This window comes from Charadrius vociferus, unplaced genomic scaffold (assembly GCF_000708025.1).
Source record: "Charadrius vociferus isolate BGI_N301 unplaced genomic scaffold, ASM70802v2 scaffold111, whole genome shotgun sequence".
Classification (NCBI taxonomy): Eukaryota; Metazoa; Chordata; class Aves; order Charadriiformes; family Charadriidae; genus Charadrius; species Charadrius vociferus.
In genome coordinates, this window is record NW_009647046.1 from 672,401 (window position 1) to 698,588 (window position 26,188).

The following is a 26,188-nucleotide window of genomic DNA, read 5'->3' on the forward strand; positions in this document are numbered from 1 at the left end:
CTGGCGCAGCCCGCGTTACCCCTGAGTTTGCGATTTCTCGCCGCCCCGGCTGCTTTTCGTTCCTTCTGGAAGTAAGGAAGAGAAGCGGTGTGAGGGGTCTGCTCGGTGGGGAAGCGCACGCTGCAGTGATTTTGTGGATTTAGGCAAAGCGGCTGATTTTGATACCGGGCTGTGCCTCACGTTCACAAAGCGACTGAAAGCGTGGATGTGTATTTCATGTTTGGGCTCTTTCTGACTTGCTTTGCCCCCTCTTTGTTGCAAGGAGAGCAGTACCAGAAGTCCACTTTCATGTCAGAACTGCCAGATCGGTTTCCCTCTGGAGCGGAAGAGCTAATCGCTGCAGCAAGCAGAGTGGCCTTCCGCCCGTAAAAAAAGAGTGTGGAGAGATGAGTGTCTGTTAGCATCACCTTCCTTTTGCGAGAACTTGTGGTGGGGTCAGAAAGCATTAAGGTCCTCGGGCAGGTGAAACTGGCTTTCTCTGTAGGAAGCCCCCACTGTCTTTATGGGTCTCAGCCACTTCAGCTGTCTGTGTGGATCCAGGCACTCTGTCACCCTAGTTAGTCATAAATTAATGAATGACAGCCCTTCCAGTGCTATCTCGCCTCCTTTTCCCACTTTATGTAGTGGTGAAGTGGTGAGAGTGTATGATAATGGTCTGGAAGCATCTGTGTTTGTATATTAATTGCATATTATCAAATTTGGGTGAAGTGTTGGTTTTGATTATTGCATGAAAAGCAGCTGTGACTTGAAAAAATCTATTCAGCTAAGATGACTTGAAAATCTGATTAGCTAAATCCAACACTGATTTTAAGAAATGGCTTTTTATGATGTCAGTTAACTGATGGTACAGGTAGGAGCTTCCACTGTCCTATTGCTATGCAGTAAGCTGTTCTGTTACAGTTACCAATGCTTTCTAAGCAGGGGCATTCCCATGTTCTATGTATGAAGTTCTCAAGGTCTATAGGTGAGGCGATAATATCTGTGGAATAACTTCTCTTACCTGCACAGTTAAAATTAACCCATCCATTTCCAGCAAGAAAACTCAAATTATAAATATGGTGTTAGTTGGAATATGAGGGGCCAGATTCTCCAGTAGCTGGGATGTAATGCTGCTAATTGTCCAGTGATTTTTTTGTAATAAGATGTATTTCACCATCTGTTACTGTCATGTCTCTGGCTCTTGTGAAAGTGATACTTAAATTTGTGGTTATTGCCATTGCCATCCCTGCAGAGCACTTCTGAATTTCATTTTTTCCACCTGTTTGTATTTTAGGGAATGACAAGAGTGGGAGTTTTCGAGCGTGGGCTTGAATGTTGTTTTAAATGCCAAAATGTAATTGTGGTTCAATAGTTAGCAGCAAAAGTGTCAGATAATCTCCATTGTCCAGCAATAGGAAGGAATTGTCATTGTCCCACTCTGCACTGGTGCAGCCCCACCTTGAGTATTGTGTGCAGTTTGGGGCACCTCAGTATAAGAAGAACATCAAACTATTATGTCCAGAGGACGGTGACCAAGATGGTAAGACTTAAGAGAAGCAGCTGAGGTCACTTGGTTTGTTCAGCTTGGAGAAGAGAAGGCTGAGGGGTGACCTCATGGCAGTCTACAACTTCTTCAAGGGGGGTGGCGGAGGGGGAGGTGCTCTATCTGGTGACCAGCAACAGGACACAAGGAAATGGAATGATGCTGTGCCAGGGGAAGTTCAGATTGGACATTAGGAAAGAGGCTGCCCAGGGAAGCGATCATGGCACCAAGCCTGTCAGAGTTCAAGGAGCATCTGGACAATGCTCTTAGTCACATGGTTTAGTTTTAGGTGGGGAGTTGGACTTGATGATTCTTATTCGGTCCCTTCCAACTTGACGTATTCTGTGATTCATGGGCAATAGGATGCTTCATGATTGTTTTATCAATTCATTGGTAGAACCACAATATTCCAAAATATTTGAGCTATCCTTCTCCTAATATCAAGACTGAAGTTCTTATTAAAAGGACGTAAGCCTGAAATTTCCCTGCAGACCATCCCTTTGCTTTAATTTTTCAGAATATTGTCAGAATACTCGTTGTTTATCATGAGAACACTTAGCCATTTAATCCTTCTCTCCAGCTATTTTTACTTTGTGTATTTTCAGTGGGGTGTTTGTCCATGTTTGTCTCATAAACTCTTCGGCTGTGCAGCTTCTTGATTTTCTCTGCAGTGTGGCATTTCAGCTTCTTAGTGTGCGTAGAGCATTGCCTGTCATCTTATTGGCTTCTCAACTAGTTATAATTAATCTACTCTTGTTTTGTAGAAAAATATTGTTGCATCAGGTTTTTCCATAGTACTCTAGACTCCTTCTTTGAACGTCCACGTATAGATCCGTTGTGCTAATTCTTGCTGCTTGGACAGAGGTCCACGTTTGAATTTTGAAGCACCTTACCTGCAAGAAGACAGCTGTGTAAGTCAAGACGTGTTTGGAATAAGCTTCAGCTCCTGCTGGTTCAGACACAATAACCTAAACAGGGTCACAGAGTACAGCTCTCAGCAGGGCCAGCTAGATCTGGTCACTGAAGGTCCTGTCCAGCTAAATCTTGCATCCAGGGGTGGGTTTGTTTTTTTTTTTTCTTTTCTGATCAGAATTTCCCATGTAGCAACAGATATGCGATGCCTCTTACTGTCACACCTCAAGAAGAGTCTGGCTCTGTCTTCTCTTCTCAGGAAGCTGAAAACAGCAGCAGTATCCCCCTGCAGCTGAGCCAGCCTGCTTCTCTCAGCTGCTCTGTGGGTTACTTGCTCCAGGCCCCTCACCACCTTGAATGGGCTTTGCCTGCCTTGAAACCAGGGACAGAAAGCAGAAGCAGGTGCATTCTCATGGGTGCCTGGTGGAGGGGGATAGTCACTCCCCTCACCTTGCTGGCTCCAGCCTTGCTGCTGCAGCCAGTTGGCCACCTCGGCTGCAAGGGCACGCTGCTGGCTCATGGACAACTTTTTCCCCACATCCTTTTCTGCAAAGCTGTTTTCTTTTCAGCCTCAGCCTTTCCTGCTGCGCGCGGCTATTGCATCCTAGGCGCTGGGTTTGCGCTTGCCATTGTTGACTTCATGAGGTCCCTGTGAGCTCGTTCCTCCAGGTCTCTCTCTAACCACTGCCCTGCCCTCCGCTGCTGACACCCCTGCCCCACGTTTGCAGAGGACACCAAGGTTGCTGAGGCTCTTTTTCCACTGTCATTAGTAAAGATGTTAAACAGTGTTGGCCCTGGTATTGATCCCCAAGGGACACTGCTGGTGACCAACCACTGTTGGACTTTGCACTGCTGATCACAACCCTTCCAGCACAGCAGTCTCTAACTGGAAGTGGCTAATACTGTCTAGTGGCTAAGAGTGGTGGTATTAATTAGCATTTATATTATTTCATTTTAGAAATACTCGCATTCTCAATCTGAAACACATTTTTAAAGATTGTGACCTTTTTACAGAAGGACAGGCTTAATCTTTACTTCGGACTCCCTCAGTTTATCTGAACGAAGCCCATATAATTGATTAAGATGTTGGCAAAACTTAAGTGGTACTAAGACCCAGATATTTATCCTGCTAAATGAACCACTAGCTGTGGCTGTCCAGATAAGCACCAGTGACAGGTGACTTCCCTGCAGCTTTTATTTTGCTACTGTGAACCTTGTCTTCCTTGTTACCAAAGTGTGCTATGGATGAGGAGCTGAAAGCAGAAGTTACAGATCCTGGCCCATATACAAAATATAATAGCCAGAATCTGTTTGAGGGAAGAAGTAAGAGAATACTTTATATTGTTACCCTAAAATCTCCTCTAAAATCTCCGCTAGCTGTTTCTCCGAGGGTTTAAGCCTTTAATATGAGACTACATTCGAGTGAGATTGATTTTCCCGTGGCATAAGATAGCTAGCAGTACCCCAACTGAGACTTGAGCTGGAATTCTTAGTGGTATAACAACCTGGCAGGGGTGACAAAATTAAGGCAAACTGAACAATTTTCCGTATACCAGCAAGATATCATCTAGGAAATGGGAGTGCTTGGTAAGTAGACCCTACTGTTCTGGTTTCTAGTGAGCATTTCTGAATGAAGAAATAAATTAATTCCCAGCAGTGTGTGTAGTGTTTTGTTGTCTCGGTAAGCCATCAAGAGAAAAGGCATCAAGCAGTATCTATTGCTTTAGTAGCCTGTTTTCAGGTCAAATACATCATTCTCTGGATCAGTTCATATTCTTCTTTTAGTCTGAGTCCACCTTCAAATGTGTGTTTCTGCAAAGCCAGGGATTGAGTAATCATCTGTCTTCAATGAGATTATATCTGCTCAGTGCACGTTTATAAGCCTTCTCATTTCACAACTTGCAGTATAAAGTTCAGGCTAATATATAACTGATTTTAGACAGTGCTTGTCTGCCAGTAGGGAAAGTAGCCACTGTACAGAAATACTAGTGTACTTCAAGAGAAGGGAGAAACTTGGCATAAAGAGAGGACAAACAAGTGACATTAAATGCAGTGCAGGAAGCAGTTTCAGTAGTCATTTGTGGCTTTACTGGTGGGGACCAGCTGCTGTCATCTCTCAGACACCTGACATATTAGAGCCGAGGTAGGGTCTTTCTAAAGATCCCTTGATGGAGGCGATGAAAGCTAAGCAAGCTGGCAGGGACTCAAAGGATTGCCTTTATGTGGACTACTATAAATGCTGAAAAAGTTAGGTTTGAGTAACTAAACTAAAAGAAGCAAAGAAACCTACTAGGCAGATGGTCCAAAGCAGGACTGGGGAAGTGTTGCCAGGAGCAGAGAGCCTCTGGCGAGGAATCTGAGTTGGCAAAAAGTTGTTTTGTTTTTAATGTGCTGTCGTGTGTTTTGAAGTTTGTTAGAGAAGATCTGGAGAAGAGAGTGAACGAGCAATGCTGGTTAGCCTATTTGGGGCTAAGAAGATTAGCCACTCAATAAACGTGACGTGAATTTCATGCAGTGCAGTAGTGTGTTCAATTCTGGCTTAGTACAAGTAAAGAGGGGAGACATTACCTAACAGCTGCTCATTTGGTTGCAGATTTGAATGCAAGTGTCCCTCAAGTTGCAGCAAGGCAAGATGATTCATGGATGGCTTTAGAGTTGCTTAATGCATTACTGATGTCTATCCTCTGACCGCACGTGTCTGTGCACAGGTTGAGATGAGAACAGTGGTCTGTAGACTCAAGATGAGAGGAAAAGCAGCCATCCAAACCCAAAGAAAGCTGAAAATCTAGGGCAGCCAAATAAAAAACTATTTGCTGCTTACAAGAGCATCTTCTGCAATATATTAAGCAGTCACTCGGTCCTATCTTGAAAATGACAGATGGATGTTTGCTTAGCCCTTTCTCTAAAGGATAGTTTGCTTGGCCGTATAACCTCTTTCTTGACTAAATTTCTTACCCTTCCAAGTCTGTTGTGTGCTAAACAAAACAAAACAATTGTTCTCTCTTACTGAAGTGTGTAATGTAGCGTGCCTTTCCCAAAACAGTTGCCAGTAAATGTGCCTCTTTATGAGTGTATCCAAAGAATCCTAGGCTGGAGGTCGGTGTGAGTTCATTAGATGTCCCCCAAGCCCAGGGTGACAAGCTGAAGCATGATGGTTTTGAAGCATTGGTCAGATTATCCCCAGGAAAAGGGAAACTTGTGTTTTAAAATTTCTCTCTTGGTCACCAGAAGACTGTGGGATCTAGGCCTTCCTCTAGTGTGAAAAATAGTAATTTATAAAAACAAAAAAAAAAAACAAAAAAAAAAAAACAAAAAACCTTCACTTTAAATTTTCTGCCTTTGCATAAATATATTCGAAAAGCCTGAACCTGAACACTTTTGTGTAGTGAATGGCTGAGATGTTTAACATCCTTGTCCTCAACCGGGTGCTGCTGACCTAGAACTGCACCAGCGCTGCCTGCTCACGGGGGAGCACAGCCTTGTCTTTCTGTATCCCTCTGAAGGTCACGGCTAGATCTGAATTTGATAAAAATAGACCTTGTGGTAGCCTGTATGTGAAGTGCAGTCAGAAATGCAAATATTTATGTTCTTTGGGGCAGTGGTAGAGGAGTAGTTGTTTTCACTATTCTCAGCTCAGCAATGGAAGATTTGCATGTGAGGTGGAGGAGCCAAGAGGCAGATTCGAAGTGCCGCTGAAATACGGCTGTCAGTGCCCATGCCCCTCACGCCTGCTGCAGTCTAGTAGGTAACCTTATGCCAGATTTTGACTGCTGACAGCAAAACTTTAATACAAAAAATGCCTGGATTTAGCTCAGCATAGTAATATATGCCAAGGTGGTTCAGTCTGTAAGTCCAGAAGGCCCCAGTGGTGGCTCTTACTATGTGTAAGTACCCTGTCCTGCTCACTTGTCCACTCCTGGTGTTTCCACACAGCTTTTGTCCACTGGGCACAGTGTGGCTCCCAGGTCCCATTTCTCTTAACATCCTCTCACTTCGATTTCCCGGCCACTCATCCTGTTTTCCATTACTTTTAAAATGAGGGTAGGACAAAATGGCAAGGTGATACGAATCAACTGTTCAGAACCGATTATTCTGTGGTGAAAGCTGTGCTTGGTCCCTGGCATGCATTCCCCATATCTTGACCTTCACAGCAAAACTATAGACTGCAAGTGGCCTAAGCACACGATTGCGTGAAGGCTCCATCAAAGCCCAAAAGAGCAAAGGCAGTGGGACTGTGAAATCCACCATTATTTCATGTAGCTGAACTTTTCTTTTTTTTTTTTTTTGGTAACATTTAAAGCTGAATCCCTACCTGTTACTAACTGGTTAGGAAATGAGAATGATGGTATAAAGTGCCTGCCATAAAAAAACATCACTGGATAAAGTAATTTCCCTTAAAGTTTAACCAGAAAAAACTAATGGGTTATCACCTGTTCATTTGCTGGAGAAATTACTGCTCAGGGTTAATGTTTTTTAGGTATCTTGTGAGTCTAATTAGTATTTTTCCTTTTCCTGTTGTTTCAGCATTGCAACACTTCGTATTTTTAGGATTTTGCAGTGAGCAGGCAGCAGGAACCAGTCTGCCTTTGTGCAAACAAATATTTGTTCATTACAGATGTATATGAGTGATCTCTCCATATCTTCTTTTGATTCAACCGAATGTATTGCTGGCATCTGTTTTGCTACTGTAGAAAATAAACCTTAGCTAGAATATAGACACTAGAAGTTTGGTTTTTACCTTTAAGTATGACCAACAACATATTGCAGACAAGTGGTGTTACAAATAAAGTCTTGTTTTCCTTTGATTTATTTAGATCTCTCATCTGCAATATTCGTAGCTGGTGTGCTCTCTGGAAGTGATCTCAGTTGAGCAGACCTATTCAATAATACTGCAGCTTTGTTAGGTTTAATGTTTGAAGTGCTACAGGTGTTTAAAATTACTGGTTTGCCTGTAGCACAGCTACTCTTAACAATGTCCAAACACCTAATGCTGCTTGTTAACAGATTCTGCAGCTGTAAGCTTTTAAATGGCTCAATACTTACTATAAAAACTTATTCTGTGTGAAATTTTTGGTGACATCCCTTGGAGCAACCATCTTCTGACACTCCCTGCTCATCATTTGGATAAGCCAAAGCACATATTTTCCAGGTTTGTAGCTTGTCTTGAACTGAAACCTATACAGATTTTTTGCAGCTTTTTCAGAAATGCTGTGGTAGCATCATGTTGGAGCGTAGAGTATCTCAAGACAGCAAGAATATGCCAAAAGGCAAGCATCAGGTTTTAGATCCCTTGCTCCCACCTGAGACTGCAAGGCTTCCAGCCTGTTTCAGTGGGAATTGTCTTCATTTAGCAAGTACAGTGACAAAAGATCCGCTATCTGTAAAACAAGCCAATAAAACAAGTGCAAGGAGCCTATTTTGCTGTACATCGTCGTTTGATGTAGTATCTTTTCCAGCTTCTTTCTGCCATAATTTGCCTTCTGCACAGAGTAGAAAGCTTTTACGACATGCAGAGGCACTAACAGCTGTTCCGATTTTGGTGTTCCTGTACCTCAGTTAACAGTGGGATTTCCACATTACTTTTTAAAAAGCATTACCTAAAAATAGTTAACTGAGGCATTCATTGAACCTCATCTTAAAAAATTTACTTCCTAGTGCAATATATCTGGATGGTGGGGAAAAATATACCAGGAGGTTTGGCAAAACTTGCAAGTGTAATTATTCAGAGACTTTGATATATGCAGGTAACACAAGAGACACTCTAAAACTTCAGGCTTTGATTCAACTCCAAAGTCTTTGTTTTGTTTTGTTTTGTTACACAAATTCTGTGTGTTTCTTGCTGAATCAGGTTCTTGGTGTACTTTGTGACAGTGAATAAATTTGAACTGTGCTTTATAAAGAAACTTTCACCTTTGGGCAAAGTTGAACAGAGAGCATTTATTCTGAAAGGGGTTTACTGGCAGGCTTTCTGCAGTGTAGCTATAGTAGCCATCAGAGTTTCAAGGAAAGCTTTTCAGCACTGTTTTTTTTCCTGTTTACTGTGTTTGAATTGAAGTCAGATTCTTGCATCTCAAGCATTTCATCTTGAGTGGCACAGTTTCAGCACTTTGGAGGAAAAGTAAATGAGTGTGGTGCTCTGCCATCAGCCTAATGCTTTGAGTTAAAAATGAGTAAGTTGGAACAAGCATATGCTCTGGCCCAGGAGTCTCCGCTCTCCTCACCACAAGGCTGTAGGTGCTCTGCAGGTTGATGTCTGTTGTGTTTCATCCCCGCAGAGTCTTGGGGAGAGTTTCTTACATTTTGCAAAAGGTGAGCTAAATCACAATATCCATCTGTTTTTTGCTCTTCTGACTCCCCTAATCAGATGATGAGGCACAACAGACTTTGTGTGAAGGGGTGAAGGATCTGTAGTATTAACAGGGCACTGTCTTGTATTGCCTCAAAGCAAAGCTACCATTTCTAGTGCAATTTGAATGTATGGTAACATCCTCAGCTCCTGTCTTAAATGTGACAAGAAGCATGAAACATGAAGTGGGTTTTAACACTTGGTAGGGGAGGGGGGGGTTGGATATCTACAGGTTTCTGTGTGGTAGGAAAGAGGGTGTAACACACTAAGGCGAGACCAAGTACTGCCTGGCAGTAGTTTTAATCCTAAGGTAAAAAGAAGCATGTGAGAACACCTGGGTATTTGATTGCATCTGTTACAGTGTTGAAGTAGAACATGGCAGCTTTTGAAATAACACCTGCCCTCTAATAAGCTTTTAACTGTTGAAGTCAGACCTATGCTAGTTTCCAGAGCAAAGTTTGTTCAGTTTTCCTTACCAGTTAGTTGTTTAAAAACTGACATTAAGTGCAAACACTGTACCACACACATCTTCAGCAGTTCTCAGAATAAATACACACTTTCATTCATTCCAGTGGTCCCAGAACCATATCATCAGCAAGTCCGGTGAAGCTTAGTTAGACGGGGGCCACATGCACCCTTTATTTTAGAGCAGGAGGCTTTCAATACACAATTATTTGCAAATACTTGAGCTGTCGTAAAAGAGGGGAGCTATGGCTATGAGCTAGTAAATGCATAATTTGTACCATAAGATCCTATGTAATTGTGGATATAATGTGCTCTTTCCTCAAAATGATCCAGTACTATTCATGTTGCTTACTGTTTTCTGTCTAAAGAAACAGCTGCTGCTGTTACCTCTGCTGTGTAGATTATGTGGATATTATATCCTTGTTTGCTACTTACTTGCTGTGCTGAGTTCTTCATGAGATGGCATTACTGCCCTCAATGGCAAATGAAGTATTGGTGCTCTTCACAGCTGACTAGGTCAGCTTTGTCTTTTTCCAGCTGTAGAAACCACTGGCGCTGTAAAAGAAAATGTGTTTGATCTGGGGGGGTGATGTTGCAAAAAGGTGGATAGTGAACCAGAAATCTTGACAGTATTGCTAGCTAGATCCGAGAGGAACAGGTTGCAGTTTGAGAGCCATGAGGCTGCCGCTATGGAGAGGGGGATGATGAAGTGCTCACCTGAGGCCAATTTAAACTATCCTGCTGATCAGGCTGAAAACTAATTGTTTAGTCTTGTAAGTTTTTTTCAGCTGAATTGGCTGGCCTGTTTCTCAGTGGACCTATAAGATTACAGGTAGTAAGAAAAAGAAGGATTCCCATACTTGGCAGCAGGGTGGTTTTTTGCATCAATCTAAGCAAGATCAGGAAATTAGACTTTAAATTCTATGAAATTCTTAAGTTTGAGCACCATCATCCTCCAAACTCTTGAAGAGCAAGTTGGCATTATTTTCTTCCTTTGCCGCCATGATATCATAAGATCTCCTGTGGCTTTCAATTAAGAATCTTTTTCCCTTTGTGTTATATAGCATATTTTTTGTAAATCTGAATGCTTTTTATTTCCTTGGTTATTGTTTTGTAATGCCTTCATACTGTAAATGTATAAACTGAAGAGTGTAAGAACTGATACAGTATATTTGGCTCACTTTTACAAGCTGCCGAAAGTGCTCTGAACACATTTGGATGTGCTGGCTCAAGTTTCCTGCGCAAACCTTGCATGATTGTCCAATGTAGCTGCTTAATTTTTCCATCCGAATTCTTTTTCAGCAATTGTTGCACCTAAATTGGATTTTTATTTTTAGGAGCCAATAATAGTCATTACACTGATAATTTCTTGCAATGGAAGAAGTCTTGAACTTTCAGAGTCAGAAATGATCAATTGTAAATAAGGGTAAGATTGGATTTACTACTAAAGTTTTGGTTTTAGAGCTTTTTGTTTATGCACTGCATTGGTCTTAAAGAGATAATGACTGCTAAGGTTATTTAATAATATTGACTTTCTACTAGGTTGAAGGGGTTTGCTATTATTAGAAAGTGCTCATTTGCTGGTGGCAATCTGAGGTCAGATCTGGAAGTATAAATCTGAGGACTAAAGAAAAGTAACGTGCATGCTGGTTAAATTGACATGATTTCCTGGTAGATTGACGTAATTTTATGAATTAATTCAGTGACACTGCTGTTTAATTGTTGTTGTCACTTTGATTTCTGCTGCCAGGTAATAGTTGATAGGAATTTGATACTTGTTGTGTTGCTTTTCTGTCAACCTGTGCATGCTGAGTTGATAACATACCCCTCCAAATTCCCAAATGCTGAATTCAGACGTAACTCTCATGAGCTTGTTGTATCGGAAATTAAAAACAGAAGCTGTACCCGAATATCGTTCTGTTTCTGAATGAATGATAAGCCAAGATCCTTCATCTTTCAAAGTAAGGCTTTCTAAATGGTGGTGCCAGCATAACTTTCTGCAAAAAATCACTCCCCAGGTGCAGTTTGTGATTGAAAGTGGAGCTGATAGTTGACTTTCCTCTCAGTGACTGCATAGTATCATGCAAGCAACCTTTAGTTGTCAGAGAACAGTGCTATTTTGGAATGGGCAATTAAGTGCTTTAAACACAGTAAAACTGTCCCTTATTTTCTTTGCAAATTCATTTCTCACGCTTGCACATACCACAGTAGTTTCTTTAGCAAATGAGGCATGAACAAGTGCTACATTTAGTACATAACTCGTTTTGTGTGCAACCGGTTCAATGTGAGGTGGGGCTCATAGGAGGAAATGAGAAATGTGACTGACTAAAATGCTGTAGACTTTAATACTTCAACTAATGACATCGTTAGTTTTTTTAATATGGTATTTTCTGTGGTTATTTGGATCATTGTGGATACTTGGTCACCTTTTATTAGCAACAGTTAAATCCGTAATCTCAAAATTCATAGTGTAAAAATTAACTGGTGTCAGTGGCACTTCACAGTCAGTAGTCCAAAGAAAGTAGATTTGAGCTTCTTATCTGACTTGCAGCCAAGAGAACATGACCCAAGGCTTAGTCTGTTGACAGAACACATTAAAATGGCGAGGAAATCTGTTGTTGTCCTACTGGAGATGCAGTTTTCTGCAATAAGAGAGTGTCCCAGAAACATGTCCAAGTTGTTTGGCAGGTTGACAAAAAATGAAGAGCTGAAGCTCTGGAGGTTCTCCTGCACATATATATGGCAAACTTTTCCATTAAATTCTAATGTCACCAAGTTTGGACAGATTTCATGGGGGTGGACAGCCCATGTAGAGATATCGGCACTAACACACAGGTACTGCTTATATCTTTATGCAGTAGCTAGTTCTGTATCCTGAAAGCTTGAATGGAAACTGAGCAGATCCAGGAACACCTTGGTGTAGATCATCTCCCACAACAGTTGGGGAAAAAAGCTAAAAATGGGAGATCTTGCTGTCCTTGTCACCCTTCTTTCTCTCATCCCATCATCACATACTCCTGTCCATTTCCATGCTTCTGTTCTCGTACTCATTGAATCCTCCATGAGCTAATTTAATTTACTAGTTCAGATAAAGCAACCAATAGAGGATTATATCCTGTTCAACTGCTGAGTTTGGGTTAGCTCACAAGAGAGTCTAGTGGGTGCCAGAGCTGGCATGCAGGACTAACTGGTATCACACTGGCAGAGTGGAGGAAACAGGGCTAGAAGCCTGGAGGTGAGCCTTTCAGCTGTGGTGAGCCTTTGGATCAGCTCAGCTGCTCACACACCATCTCCTCGACTGTACTGACTTTCAGCCACACAGTCAGGCAGCGGAATTGATTTGGCACGAGGACAAGGCTGAGGTATTTCAGCTGTGGAGTGAAGTGCCATAGCTTCCCAATTAGGGACCCAGTTAGGGACCAGTAAAGGTCTGGCATGTAACCACTCCAGTCTGTGACTAACCCATAATGTCACTCTTTGAGCTGCCAACTCCTGTGCCTAGCTATGGAAGCTTTAGCACCATCTTCTGTAACAGATTTTTCAGTCTTCGTCTGCTTACTTCTTCATTTTGTTCATTTACTTAATCCTGAAGGCAATAGATCTTAACTCTGGGCCAGTGTGTTAAACTGGTTGCGTGGAGGAGTTGACTGGAAGCTGAAGTACTTTATGCCTATTGAGGGACACGATGGAGGAATTTTAAAGCTATAAAAGAAAATAGTTTTTTGCGGTTGCAATTTAAGGTATCTAGTATTTCAGCAGTTGGTACTCTTAGTAATTTTTTTTTTGTGTGAGAAATTTACTTGCCTCTTATGTTTAGAATTTATGTGCCTGAATAAACTAAAATAAGTTGAAAATTAAAGCATGGTTTGAATTGGATTCTCAGATCACAATGGTGTTTGAAGTAAAGATTTAAAATGTGGAGATTATATGGAAAAAAGCAGCAAAGTTAAAGCATGGTTTGATGATCACTCTCAGATCACAATGGTCTCTTGCGCAAATCTGGAAGGTGGAGATTATATGAATACTGAATGGCCAGAAAACCTCTGAACAGATAAACTGTAGTTGAATACATATAACTTCTTACCTTTTAAAATTGCTCTAATTAGGAGAATGTCTTACTTTATGGACTGTTGAAATCTCTTGCAGGTGGATTCACCAATGAACTTGAGGAACCCACATGATTTGGTAATACTAATGAGACAAGAAACAACAGTTAACTACCTCAAAGAACTGGAGGTAAAGCACAACATGAAGTACTAACTAATTTCTGAAAATACAGATAATTTTTTTCTTCAGCTTTTTAGTGGTAGGTTTAGATGGGGAGCAGAAGTCATTATTGGCATAATTGTGCTTCAGTGAAAGGATGAAGAATTCTTCAGATCTCAAGAATTTTGTGCCTCGAGTTTGCTCAACTGGTTTTCATTTTCCCCAGCTACATCATTCCCTGTTGTTATCCATAAATCCTAACATTTTAGAGTGAAGTCATTTAGGTACTGGATTTTGTAGCTGACTACTATATTCCAGAACTATTTGTAGAAGTGTTGTCTTAGATTTGTTATAGCTGCTATTTAGAGTACAGCCTGTAGGCCATGAATTTCCCTGTGCTCCTTGACGGGTTTGTGAGGCCATTCTTTCCATTGCTCTTTCTAGGACACATCAGAGAGCAGATCACCTCTGATTTTCTTCAAACCCATTTATTATTGAAAAAGGGTCTGAAAACACCCTTCTGGAAGGGCTTTAATGAACTTCAAGCTGATAAGTTAAAGTAAAGTTTAAGTATGATAAGGGCTGGGCAAGCTAACAGCTCACAGCCTTTCTTCTGGCTGTGCACTTCTTTCTCTTGTGCCAGCTTTGGTTTTGTCAGATTAGCGTAATTAGCTATCTGGGAACTTAGACGAGCACCAGGGGTAACTTTAGGTGAATGGGAGAAGTGGAAGGGAGGCAAAAAAGCAGGACTGCCCCTTATGTGGCTGTATTCAGGCAGTCTTTCTCATCAAGGTAGGCTCATTTTTGTGGTAGCAGACGTTTTAGCTATGGATGCAACAACAGTTTAAGCTTTTCAGGACACAGGTTGTGGGTTTGGAAATTACTAATGTACAATTTGTGGCATACCAAGTGACTTTCAGCAGAAGTTATCTATTGTAAGATCTTGCATGAGTTGCTACTAGTGTGTATCTCTCTAGTGTTTCATAGCAGTGTGTTATCAAATGTGTATGACTTTAATTAAAAATGCAAATTTTTTTCTCATTTCACATATACAAATCCTTACAGTGTTTAATGGGTTTATGGTGTTTAATGGGTTTAATTTGCAGATTTAGGTGAGAATTAAATACAGCTTACTGTGCTGGGACAGATTGTTAGTCCATTGACTACTCATAGTAATCAGTACCTATGAGCTTTACAGGGTGAAAGGTAGCTCCTACGGCACATCATAAACTGATCTATAGAAATTATTTTCACTCTCAATTCTTTCATTAGTCTACCACCTCAATTGTACTTAGCACACTGAATGGTTAAGAAGATAATTTTGTTTGCAATCTCTGATATTATTTCCATGAGGTTTTACAGTGGAGGAAAAGCGTCCAAATATGGAAAAGTTGATGTACTGGTAACAACTGTTACTTCATTTTCTGAATAGCCTACCATGAATTTGGAATGCTGTTAGCCTTCTTTTTAGGTATAGCAGGAGAAATAATAGCCTGTTCAAGTTGTATTATCTCTAATTAAAGTATTTATATTGCATCTAAATCAAAAAATGTCCTACAGGTGTTGTAAAATATAGGGAAATATTCCCAAAATCTGAGGAGAGTGTTTTAGATTTTCTTCAAATGAACTTTGTTTTAAGGAAGATGGATTGTTCAACTCATAGCAACAATAGCATTTGCTTTCATAGTATACATTCTTCTGTTTCCTTTTTTTTATTCCTACAGAAACAGTTAGTTGCTCAAAAGATTCATATAGAGGAAAATGAGGACAGAGACACAGGGCTGGAACAAAGGCATAATAAAGAGGATCCGGACTGCATTAAAGCAAAGGTGCCCTTGGGGGACCTAGATCTATACGATGGCACATACATCACCTTAGAGAGCAAAGATATCCGGTAATAAGATGCTTTATATTTTAAGATTTTTACTGAATGAAAAAATCAACAGAACCTCTAAATGCAATTAAAAAGAAAAATACTACCACTGACTGTTCTTTACATGACAGTTGTTTTATTTTGTGTTAGTGTGAAAGAAAAATGAAACAACCTCTGCCAGTAGTTACGAAAGGGTGCAACACAAAAATGCTGTCTCCCCCAAACTGTCCATGTTAGCCCTATCCTGAAACTTCTCCATTCTATCCCCAGCCTCCCAGTCAGCTCTGCCACTGTGACTCTGTACTGACATGACCAGACGTGAATTAAACTGAAGTGCGTCACATAGAAGGGGGTTGGATTTGCTTGAGTGTGCTTTGCATATTTTGAGGTAGATACACTTCTTGTAGTGGGAACTGTCTTGACTTAAATTTGAATGAAATTCTGTTGATTAGCAAGCTGTTGAACCTTCTGGTCATGCACATATTGCTGTGTTTAGTAAATAAAGGATGTGTGGACAGTCTGCTCCCCTTTCAGCTTAGGTGGTAATTCATCTTCAGGGCTGACTGTTGTGTTTTTCTTGTTTTATTTTTTTAACGTAATCAGATGAATACTTGAAGTGGGAAAAGATTAATTTTATCCTCAAATACCTTCATTTGGACTTCTCACTAATACTTGGGATTTGTTTGTTTGTTTCAGTTGAAGAGTCTTCTAATCTGTATGCATTGCCATTTGCCTGGCAGATAGATCTTTAATCATAGTAGTGATACACTAGGTTGACGCTGATACATTTTGGAGGCTATCCAAATGTTGATGTTTTCTCTAAAGCAGACAGAAATTTATTTACTTTATCCTACAGTGGTGACATCCTGATACAACTGAAATCTGGGAAGACATCAGAAATGGTCTAATGTGCTCAAACACAGAATTTTTGTAACGATCAAATCAGAGTACTGTCTGTCAACTACAATACTATCTCTTACCAACTTTAGCAGTATTTAAATCTGGAGTCTGCTGTGTTATGTTGTTATGTCCTCAGCCCTGAAGACTATATCGACACAAAGTCGCCAGTGCCTCCAGACCTGCAGCAGCCAGACTGTACAAAAGTTCTAGATCTTCCATACAGCATTCATGCTTTTCAGCATTTACGGGTAAGCGAGCAAATGCAAGTGTGGTTTTTTTTTTCCCCATCAGGAAGAGGAACAGAAAACTCTTACTGGCAGTTGTCAGTCAAGGTTGAAAGGTATTGTAATCTTTGAAGACTGTTTCAGACTTTTTTTAAACAATCGTTCCCTGCTTAAAGTACCTGCTTCTAGGAGGACAGTTCCATCAGTTACACAGATCCTGTTTCTCTTTTCTTAATGTTTGCCTTATTTTAGAGAGTGGATTTAGGAAAATAGAGTATTTTGTTTTCACACGCTTCATTAGTGAAATAGTAGCTTTCATTGGAAATGCTTCTAACTTGTGAGTTGTTTCAGTTGAAAATTGGAGAGTACTGAACAGGGTCATTAAACTGTATGAAGAGTCAGGGTCAGAAAATTGTTTGCAGGCTTGTTGGTAGTTCCCAACATACTTGACTGTGTCTTTGGTATCTGAATGCCAAGCCCTAACCCAGAGGATGAGATAATTGTTCTTTACGAGTACGAAGTTCATCTGCTTTAGAAGGGTTGTAGTTGAAGTGTGGTGCAAAAATTGTTTTTGTCAACAGTATTGTATGAGCAACTTTTCTAATGCAGATGCAGCTTTAGTGATATCTTGATATTTATTTTATTACAAGTCTTTAAAACAGCTTTTCATCTACAAATAAGGATTTTCTTACGAACGAAACAGGAACTGAAGTTTTTTAGCTCTGTTCCTAGGTCTGGATATACTTTTGAACTGAGTATGTTTGTTGCTGGGGAACGAAGAAGGAGAAGAGATGTAGGGATACTTTCATAGTGTGTATGTAACCTGACAAACATGACTTAAGTGCTTCAGTGGTTATTAGCAAAATCAATAGCTGGCAGATATACAGTGTTCCCAGAAATGAGTTTCTCTCCTGCAGCATTCATAAGCAGAGGCTCCCTTTGGCTGCTTCTAGTGTTTGCCTATCTATAATAATATATATTATTCATTTGTCAAAGGTGACATTATCATGTCAAGTCCCTAAGATCTTGATACAAAAGGATGATAGGAGTGTAAAAACAGCCAAGCTGTAAATTTTCATGGGAGTCATGTTCTTGTGTATATTTCTCTACTTTTAGTTAAAGTGTCAGCAAATACCTATATTAAATTTTTATTTTAGGGTGTCCAAGAAAGAGTTAATCTTTCCGCACCTTTGTTACCTAAAGAAGATCCAATCTTCACATACTTGTCACGGAGGCTGGGAAGAAGTATAGAGGAAATAGGTCACCGTATTTATGATGGGCTAATGAAGGTAAGAAACTGTGATCTTACTGTACACACAAAGAGTGCTAGAAAGCTCTCACAAAATTAGGTATGGTTGGTACATGCAGTCAGATCCGGTACTAGTTTTGCACATATATTTTCGGTTTACATTTCAGTTACAAAAGGCAGACTAAAAACATTTTCTGCTAGGCAAGCAGAGGTAGGAGAAGGCATCAGCAAAGCCTGTAAGTGGATACTTACCATCATCTTTAATGACTGGTGTATTTGTGTGGTCTGGCAAGCCACATTCATTGTTCTGTCAAGGTAATAAGAGCTTCTAAACAAAAATGCAAGTACTTAAAGAACAAACACAAAACAACAGTACTGAAATGTGTATGTTTTTATGAAATACCTTCCTGCAAAATATAGGAACTTTCATTGAACTTTGCTAAGCTGCTGGTGCTTAAACTACCGTCACTTCTCATTTTATTTCATTTTCAATTTTCACTTGACTGAAAGGCAGAAGTTCTGTTTCTTTAATACATTTATGTGCTAGTTCATTCTTCCTGAACATTCACAACTATTGCCAAATGGCAGCTTTCCAGAGGAAGAGGGTAACTTAGCTTAGACGACAGCTCAGCTTTCCATCCCAGAGTAATTAAAGCCCTGGTTAACCATTTAGTTCATGTCTTAGTAGATGGTACAGTTCATGTGTTTCTCTTTACTGCAGAACTCTTCTTCCTGGGTACTCTATAATATGGCTTCTTTTTACTGGCGAATAAAGAATGAGCCATACCAAGTAGTAGAATGTGCCATGCGTGCCCTTCATTTTTCTTCAAGGTAAGAATTGCTAATAAAGATTTCTTTTCTGATTGCTTTTCTAGTTATCCTAATTTAGTTTCTAAGACTGTATCCTAAGGAATAATCCATGTTACTTGTTCTTAGTCTTTGTGTGCTATACTAGGCATATATGTAATTTAGATATTTTCCTATCAAATTACATAATTTAATATGTGACTGAAGAATGAATGTATCCTTATTCATGATTATTACACAGTCTGACCTTCTTTTGATGTCTGTTTTCTTCTTATTTTCTTTTCTTCTTTTAGGCAAAATAAAGATATTGCACTGGTAAATTTGGCAAATATTCTGCACCGGGCTCACTTCTCTGCGGATGCAGCTATTGTGGTCCACGCAGCTCTGGATTACAGTGATTTCTTTACCAGCTATTACACTTTGGGAAATATATATGCAGTAAATGTTATCTTTATTTTCCAAGACTTGTAGAAAAAATGAGTATTATTTCATCTTTCTGGCTTTACTTGCAATGCTTTACTCTTTTACAATGTATCTTGTTGTACATGCATTTCACACTTAATGTTTAAGATTCAGTCAAGATATTTTCATCCAAAAGTCTGTCTTTCAGCCAAGATTTTTACCTGCACTTGGAAATAAATCCCAGGGAAATTCTCCTGCAGTCTCTCTTTAGCAGATATAGTGGCTTGAGTTTCAGAAATGACAGGCTGTTTGTTACCGCAAATTAAACTTTAAGTTAATGACTTCTTTAAAAATGGAATATTTTTTATTAAATATCACTGAACAATGGCTAATTTTCTCTCTCTCGGTCATTCTTCAGATGCTCGGAGAGTACAACCACTCAGTCCTGTGTTATGATCATGCTCTACAGGCCAAACCAGGGTTTGAGCAAGCTGTAAAAAGGAAGCATGCTGTCTTATGTCAGCAAAAACTTGAGCAAAAATTGGAAGCTCAGCACAGGTAACTAAAGAAGCATGCTAGTGGCAGTTCATACAATCTTAGTTTTACTGATCTCTTGCAGCAATTATTTACATTTCCAATAGAATAATGATTTTCAACTTTCTGTATTTCTTTGACTATGCAATAAAATTATTCATAAGAATACTTTAAGAAACCTGAAGTTGAAAATGTGCAACACGGCAGGAAAAGCTGCTATTTTAAAAGCATTTGAAGTAAATCTGTTCTACTGTTGAATTTTCAAGATCACTTCAGCGAACATTAAATGAATTGAAGGAATATCAGAAGCAGCATGACCATTACCTCAGGCAACAAGATGTTTTGGACAAGTACAAGCTCATCCAAGAGGAACAAATCTTGAGGAACATCATTCATGAGACACAGATGGCAAAAGAAGCTCAACTGGGTACAACTTTTTAGAGTTCATGCTTGTTATAGCAATGAAGAATTGCATGTGTTCAGATTAATGTCAGGACATAACTTCTTTGTATATTAAGATGGCCCTGAGTGGCTGTTGTGCTCTGCTTCTTGAAACAAGTGATTGCAATATGTTCTTGAATAGGGTTGGGGTTTTTTTTTGAGTCTTTTGAAGTCGTAATTTCCTCTGTGCTGATTAAATAAATAAAAAAGATTGACCAAACTGGGGGCAGAGGGGTTGACCGTATGCTGTCTTTGTCTCCTCAGAAACCTCACTTATATAGTAGGAAAAAAAAAATGTTTTGTGCTCTGCAGGAAACCATCAGATTTGTAGACTGGGCAACCAACAGCATAGCTTGCACTGCCAGTGGGACCAGCCTGTTCGTTATCACCGCGGTGACATTTTTGAAAATGTGGAATATGTTCAGGTTTGTCTGTAAATTGATACCTCTGCTTTAAGTTGCATCCCATTTGCCTTATTAGCAAAATAGTTCTTTTTTTTTTTTTTTAAGTTTGAAAAAGCAGGTACATTTTGGGTGTGGTAATGATAGTGAGAAATCATTTTGTCTGTTTTCCAGAGTGTAAAGTGTTTAATGCTAGTTTCTTTTGCTAGTAATACAAGCTGAGATCGACTGTGGATTATAGAAATTTAGAGGGTTTATTGTATAAGACTTCGTTTTACTTAGAAAAGAGTTTGACAGTTATTTGAAATGGAAATTATTTGAATTGAAAAACTTTATTTTATTCCAAAGTCTTAGTTTCCTATGAGATACCAGCAACTTCTATATTGAGTCCTTTGCTTTTTCAGCCTGCATAGAACAGCCAAGTTTTTCTTTCTAGGAAGTACAAGAAACCTCACTTGGGGCATTACAGCTTTCTTTTACATAAATACACATTTCAGGTGTGCTAGCCAGTAGCACAACATGTTTAATTTTGCAATGTAGTTTCCTTCAGAGAGAACAAGAAAAACATTAGGCAGCTAACACTAATGAGAAGGCAAAGGTTTTCTAAAGAGTTAGTTTTCTCACATACTTGCAGTGTATGGATCAGGAGTTATTCTTTAGTGGAAGGAATATTCCAACATAATAGCTTAAAAGTGTATTTAAAATGATATTGTATCAATCATTTATTTCTAGAGAGTACAATGGATCATAATTTCTGTTGCTTATTACACTGTTGTATGACTCAAGCTACGCAATTTTTGCATGCTCCTTCCAATTTAACCTTTTTTCCTACCAGAAGGAGCACAAAACTGCCATAAGCAATTAACAAATGGAAGAGCAGAGCTCAATAGCGTTGAATCTAGTAAGTGCTTTTGCAGCCCAAAAATAAGGTGTTAGCCGGGTTTTGTGAGCATTTCTTCATTGTATATCTTGAATTAAGACAACGCACCAAGGAAATCTGATACAGCAATGTTGTTGAGAAGTTTTGGAAGCGGGGTGTATACTGATACTGAAAATCCAGAACAAAAGCCAGCCAAGCAACATTGCTGCTGTGTTAGAGCTACAAATAAAGATTATGGTTTCATTTATTTTGCCATACGGAATGTGTTCCCCTTAACTAGTTTAAGAAACAGGAATAATTATTTTTAATTATGCTAGGTGTTCTTCTTGGGTGTTCTTCCTATTATAGTAATTATAAATTCAGATTATCAAGATAATTTTGCAAGTCTTAGTAACTCTGACTTGAACTAAAGGTATACAGTTTAGATATGTAGATTTTGTTTGTGGTCTATTAGAAATGTTTGCTTGGTACCTTTTAGCATTTTTTTGGTGATTTGCACGTGTGATTTCATTGTTGACTTATTTACAACATGAATATTCTTTTTCCATGTTGTGAGTGGATCAAGAGGCTTAAATTTCTATTTTTTTTCTGCTACCCAAATTTCAGCTCACCAGTGAGGCTTAACTACATAAATGGTTGGGGCAGGGGAATGCGGGGGGAGAAATAACATGCAGAAATTCAGTCAGTAATATACTATCTCTTTTCCTTATTAAATATTGTTCTTCTGTTCTTTCTAGTTTGGTGAAGACTCTTCAACTTCTAGTATGACATCTGTGAATTTGGATCTTCATGCAAACCAAAGCGACCATAGCCAGTCCTTGCAGTCTTCCCCTGTTGCTCGTTCTATTGTTTCAGTGTGGAGTGTAGAATCCAATAGAGTGAGTGAAGAGAAGACGCTTTGCCCTTTGAAAAAGGAGTTGTGAAAGAGTGAATCTTGTCCTTGTTGTTTATGTGAAACTTCTTAGCATTTGGGCTACAGTTTTGATGTATGGCAGCACTGGAGAATGTAGCATTCTGAATTTCTTCAACATACAAGCATCTCTGTAGTTTCTCTGTACCAGTTTCCCATCATTTGAACCTCTACTACAGCGCAGAGGGGCTTGTTCTTAGGTAACTTTGCAAACATCTGCTGTAAATAAAGCAGTACAGCTGAGTGAAGATAGAAAACTGAACTGCTGTTATTCCAGAAAAGATGGAAAAATAATAGTTTAAAAGATCTCTGCTCTTTTTTTTTCCTCCAGACTGTCCCTTATGTCCTTAGTAGGTTGTTAATTAGAATATTAAAAATGTTGAGAAAATAATGAAAAATAATTCCTTTCCCCCTTAGGACAAACAGCATATTCTTTGGCCTCAGCGATCAGAGTGCATCAAATCTTTCCCCAAAATTCCTGATCCAGAAGAACTGCCAACTTACTTCCTGCCTCCAGAAAATAGGGGATTCAGGCAAGTGTTGATTTTTTTTGGGTTTTTTTTTTTTTAATTATATTTGAAAATTTTCACACTGATGTCTTAACGAGTGCTTTCTTTCTGGAGAGGATGGATGCAATTCGTAATCAACAGCACAGGTGTGTTTAGACCTCTTTCTTTGGCCATTCCACAGAATGAGGGTGTTTTCTGTTATTGTCATCTTTACTGTAACAGTCAGATCAAATTTCATGATGACTGTTCCCTGACTGTTAGTACAAGGTGAATACATTAAATATCTACAGTATTACTGAAAGAATGAGGATTTAAGCACAAGCCTGAATATTTTCTAGAGTATATTAAAAAAAAAAAAAGATGATCTTGAGAGAGGGGTAATGGGGTATCTATTTAATAATTACAATTAACTGTTGTACATTGCATACATCCTCTTAGCTTTAGTTATAACAGAAAATTGTGAAGAACAGAAAATGCTAAAAAAGGATTATGAGTAGAAAGCCCTGACTTGTTTGTTTGGGACGTAGGTAGAAAGTTGTAGAATAGTCAGTAATACTTGTTATTACATAGGATAACATTAATGTGTCTATGCTGCAATAGCTACCTTACATACATCGATGCAACTTCATAATATCCCGTTCACTTAACATTATAATCCTTCTTCTCCTAGTTGGTATAATTCTAGTATTAAGCATGTGTTAAAGCAGATTCCCATCTGCAAGTGTCCTGAAGCTTCCTTTGAAAAAAAACAATGTTCAACTTAGAATGTTCTTCCCAAATAATTTAGCTACCTCTTGATGTTTTTGAAATCAAACTTTAGTTTAAAAAACATCAGCATTTCTTTTTCACTTATCTATTTAGTCCTAAACTTCATACAATCCTTATTAGCATAATATGAGAACCTTCCGTGGCTTATCTCCACTGCATTGCATTCTGTGCTTAAAAACGGAAAGTAAAGACCTTATTTATTGATGACTTTTCAAGGGAAGGGTGGTCCTTGAACTCTTCTGGTTTGCAGCTCATGTCTCACATGGCAGTCTACACTGTGAAACTTGTCAGTTGATAATGTAGCTGATTCTTATGTTTATGTATCAGTGACATGCAGCATGTGCTATTAATTTGTCTTGGTTCTCTTTATTGCTAGAGTCCAGCCAATCCTGAGTATCCCAAGAGATACTGTCGGGCATGGAGAAACCCAGGCACCAGACTGTTCTTCCATTACTGATGCTCGTAACAACGAATCTCTAAACATGCTGGTCAAGGAACTAGACGGTAACCTAGATTTGAAATTCAAGATGCCAGATGATCAAGCAAGACAAGTAAGACGCATTTCATCATTGTTCTGTTCTGTTTTAAAGTTCCCCTCTTTATTGCCTTAAAAATCTTACTCAGAACCTTTTATGTTCTGATATTTAAAAGAAGACTTGATATCACAAGCCAATCAGTACTTCCAAAAAAGGGGAGCAAGTGGTTTCTGATAGGGCTGGAGAAACAGAGAACTTGTCACTGAGCATAAGACTTGTTGTCTGACTTCTTTCAAATGCTGACCAAAAGCACACAGAGTAGGAAAGTTAATTTACTATTAAAAATTACTGCTTTCTTTTATAACTTCTAACAGTCGCTTAACATGATTGGTCTTCTTGGGGTTTCCAATAACTACTGTATTCTACCAAGTTGGTAACTTTAGGCCGAGATTATTCCTTCATGTTGCTTTCTGGAGATTGGCTGCTTTAATCATTACATGTTCACATCATCTATTTAGAAAAAGTTTTCTTTTTTTTCTCTTCCCCCCCTTTACTAAAGGAAGACTTAGGGAAGCGAGACTTGAATGAATGACCCATGTAGATATATACTGTAAAATTTCTTCAGTTGTTTAAAAAAAAATTTTTAATCTTTGTTGCCCAGGTCTTGCATTCTCGTATCAACAATCAAACTATTACACAGGCGAAGATAGGAGCATTTCTAGATCATGCCATGAAAAAGGTATGTCAAAAACTGTAGCGTGAGATAAATTTAGAATTCTTATTTGAGGCTTGTTTCTATACTTCTAAAGTCAGTTAGTGATGTGCAAGAAATAAGCTTATTTTCTGCCTGTAACTGAGATGAAACTAAGTTAAAAATCCATGTTTACAAGTAAAGCACAAACATATAGAGGAGTATCCATTTAATTTAGCTTAGTGTCGACCAAACAGCCCTGTAGTTACTTGTTCTCATTGTGACTGCAGGACATGGAGCAGCAATATTTTAGCTATTCCTGGCAGCCATTTGCTTAACTGAGAGAAATAATGTTGAACTACTTCTCCATCTTTCACCCTTCCCTACATTCCTGCCTTTTGCTTTTCCTCCTCCTCCTCCCCACTACCCTATCTTCCCCCCCACCACTCCCCTCCAAAAAAAACAACCCTCTGTCATTCTTCTGTCAGGATAATTAGCACTTTGGGGCAAAGAATGTATATCTGTATAACACCCTGTGGAATGCCACCTCCATCTTGCGTGGGGCCTTTGAGAGTCATCACAAGTCAAGTGACAGGAAGCATTGTGATAGAGGTTGACTCTTTTTGACGAGTCAAGCTCATGTTTTTCAAATTAACTCTCTGTACAAGTTGTGGCAAGGCATTGTATGCATGTATTGTTTTTAGTCTAAAATCAGTACCATTTACTATCTTACCCAGAAGAAAAACTAACGATAGTTGATTACTGTTGTTATGCTGTTCAAAACAGTTCTATACATGTCTAATGTCTTACTGCTGTAGTGCATAGGTATTTTGTTTTTAGCTGTAGTATTCTGTTGCCTTCATGCTAAAAGTCTGAACTTCTGGGTCATTTAGATGCTGATGTAAGAACACTGTTGTGGCATACCTGTTCTGCTAACAATAAACTTTCTAGAGCAGGAGTGCCACAGTTGGTATCTTTGTATTGGGAAAAACAAAGTACCAATAACTTGCTGAAGATTTAGTTAAAGAAAGGTCATGGACACCTGTGTATGGAGTGAAATTCAGTGAGGAGTTTGGCATGAATAATATGCAAGTGATGTTATGTATGTGCATTGCAAAATAGGGGTGATAAATACCCTTACAATTATAGATTATGTAATGTACTCCAAACAAAGAGGTAATATTGGTATCTTCCAGTTCATCTTGAACCATAGGCAAAGCCCTCTTGTGTAATGTTGGGTTTAAAATCTGGAAGAAAATCTTTGTACTGATTAACTTTTTCAACACAGTATTACTGTAATGCCAGCTGTAGTGTGTTAATACGATACTACTGTAAAGATCCTTATCTGTTTCACTTTAATCATAGCTGCATGTTTCCAACTCGTTTATGCATTTTGGGCTTCAGATGTGTAGGTTGGATTGGACATTAATTTCAGTTGTTGCTTTTATGCTTTAAACTCTTTGTAGAATCGGGTAACATGGAATGCTGAAAATATTACAAACTAGAATGTGTTTCTAAACCATTTCAAACTGCTTCATCTGAAACATTTAAACAGTATCTAATGCGTGTCACTTGTCAACTTTTGTAAGGCAAATAGATAACTAAGTCTAAGAATAAACAATTATGAAACCTTAAATTGACAGGAAATCTTGATGTTGGATATAGGACCTGG

The 26,188-nt window shown here is 39.0% G+C and overlaps 1 protein-coding gene across 1 annotated transcript in view; it reads left to right on the forward strand.

Annotated features, from left to right (window-relative positions):
* The first annotated feature begins 13,397 nt into the window (after positions 1 to 13,397).
* TTC17 (tetratricopeptide repeat domain 17) overlaps positions 13,398 to 26,188 on the forward strand; it is a 45,688-nt gene continuing 32,897 nt past the window's right edge. Inside the window, exons 1-13 of the mRNA XM_009895622.1 lie at positions 13,398 to 13,481; positions 15,176 to 15,345; positions 16,361 to 16,472; positions 17,606 to 17,737; positions 18,419 to 18,528; positions 18,798 to 18,942; positions 19,325 to 19,464; positions 19,707 to 19,867; positions 20,194 to 20,306; positions 21,900 to 22,040; positions 22,490 to 22,605; positions 23,726 to 23,900; positions 24,487 to 24,564. Coding sequence (XP_009893924.1) covers positions 13,404 to 13,481; positions 15,176 to 15,345; positions 16,361 to 16,472; positions 17,606 to 17,737; positions 18,419 to 18,528; positions 18,798 to 18,942; positions 19,325 to 19,464; positions 19,707 to 19,867; positions 20,194 to 20,306; positions 21,900 to 22,040; positions 22,490 to 22,605; positions 23,726 to 23,900; positions 24,487 to 24,564 — 1,671 coding nt within the window. The 5' untranslated portion in view covers positions 13,398 to 13,403. The remainder of the gene's footprint in view (positions 13,482 to 15,175; positions 15,346 to 16,360; positions 16,473 to 17,605; positions 17,738 to 18,418; positions 18,529 to 18,797; positions 18,943 to 19,324; positions 19,465 to 19,706; positions 19,868 to 20,193; positions 20,307 to 21,899; positions 22,041 to 22,489; positions 22,606 to 23,725; positions 23,901 to 24,486; positions 24,565 to 26,188) is intronic.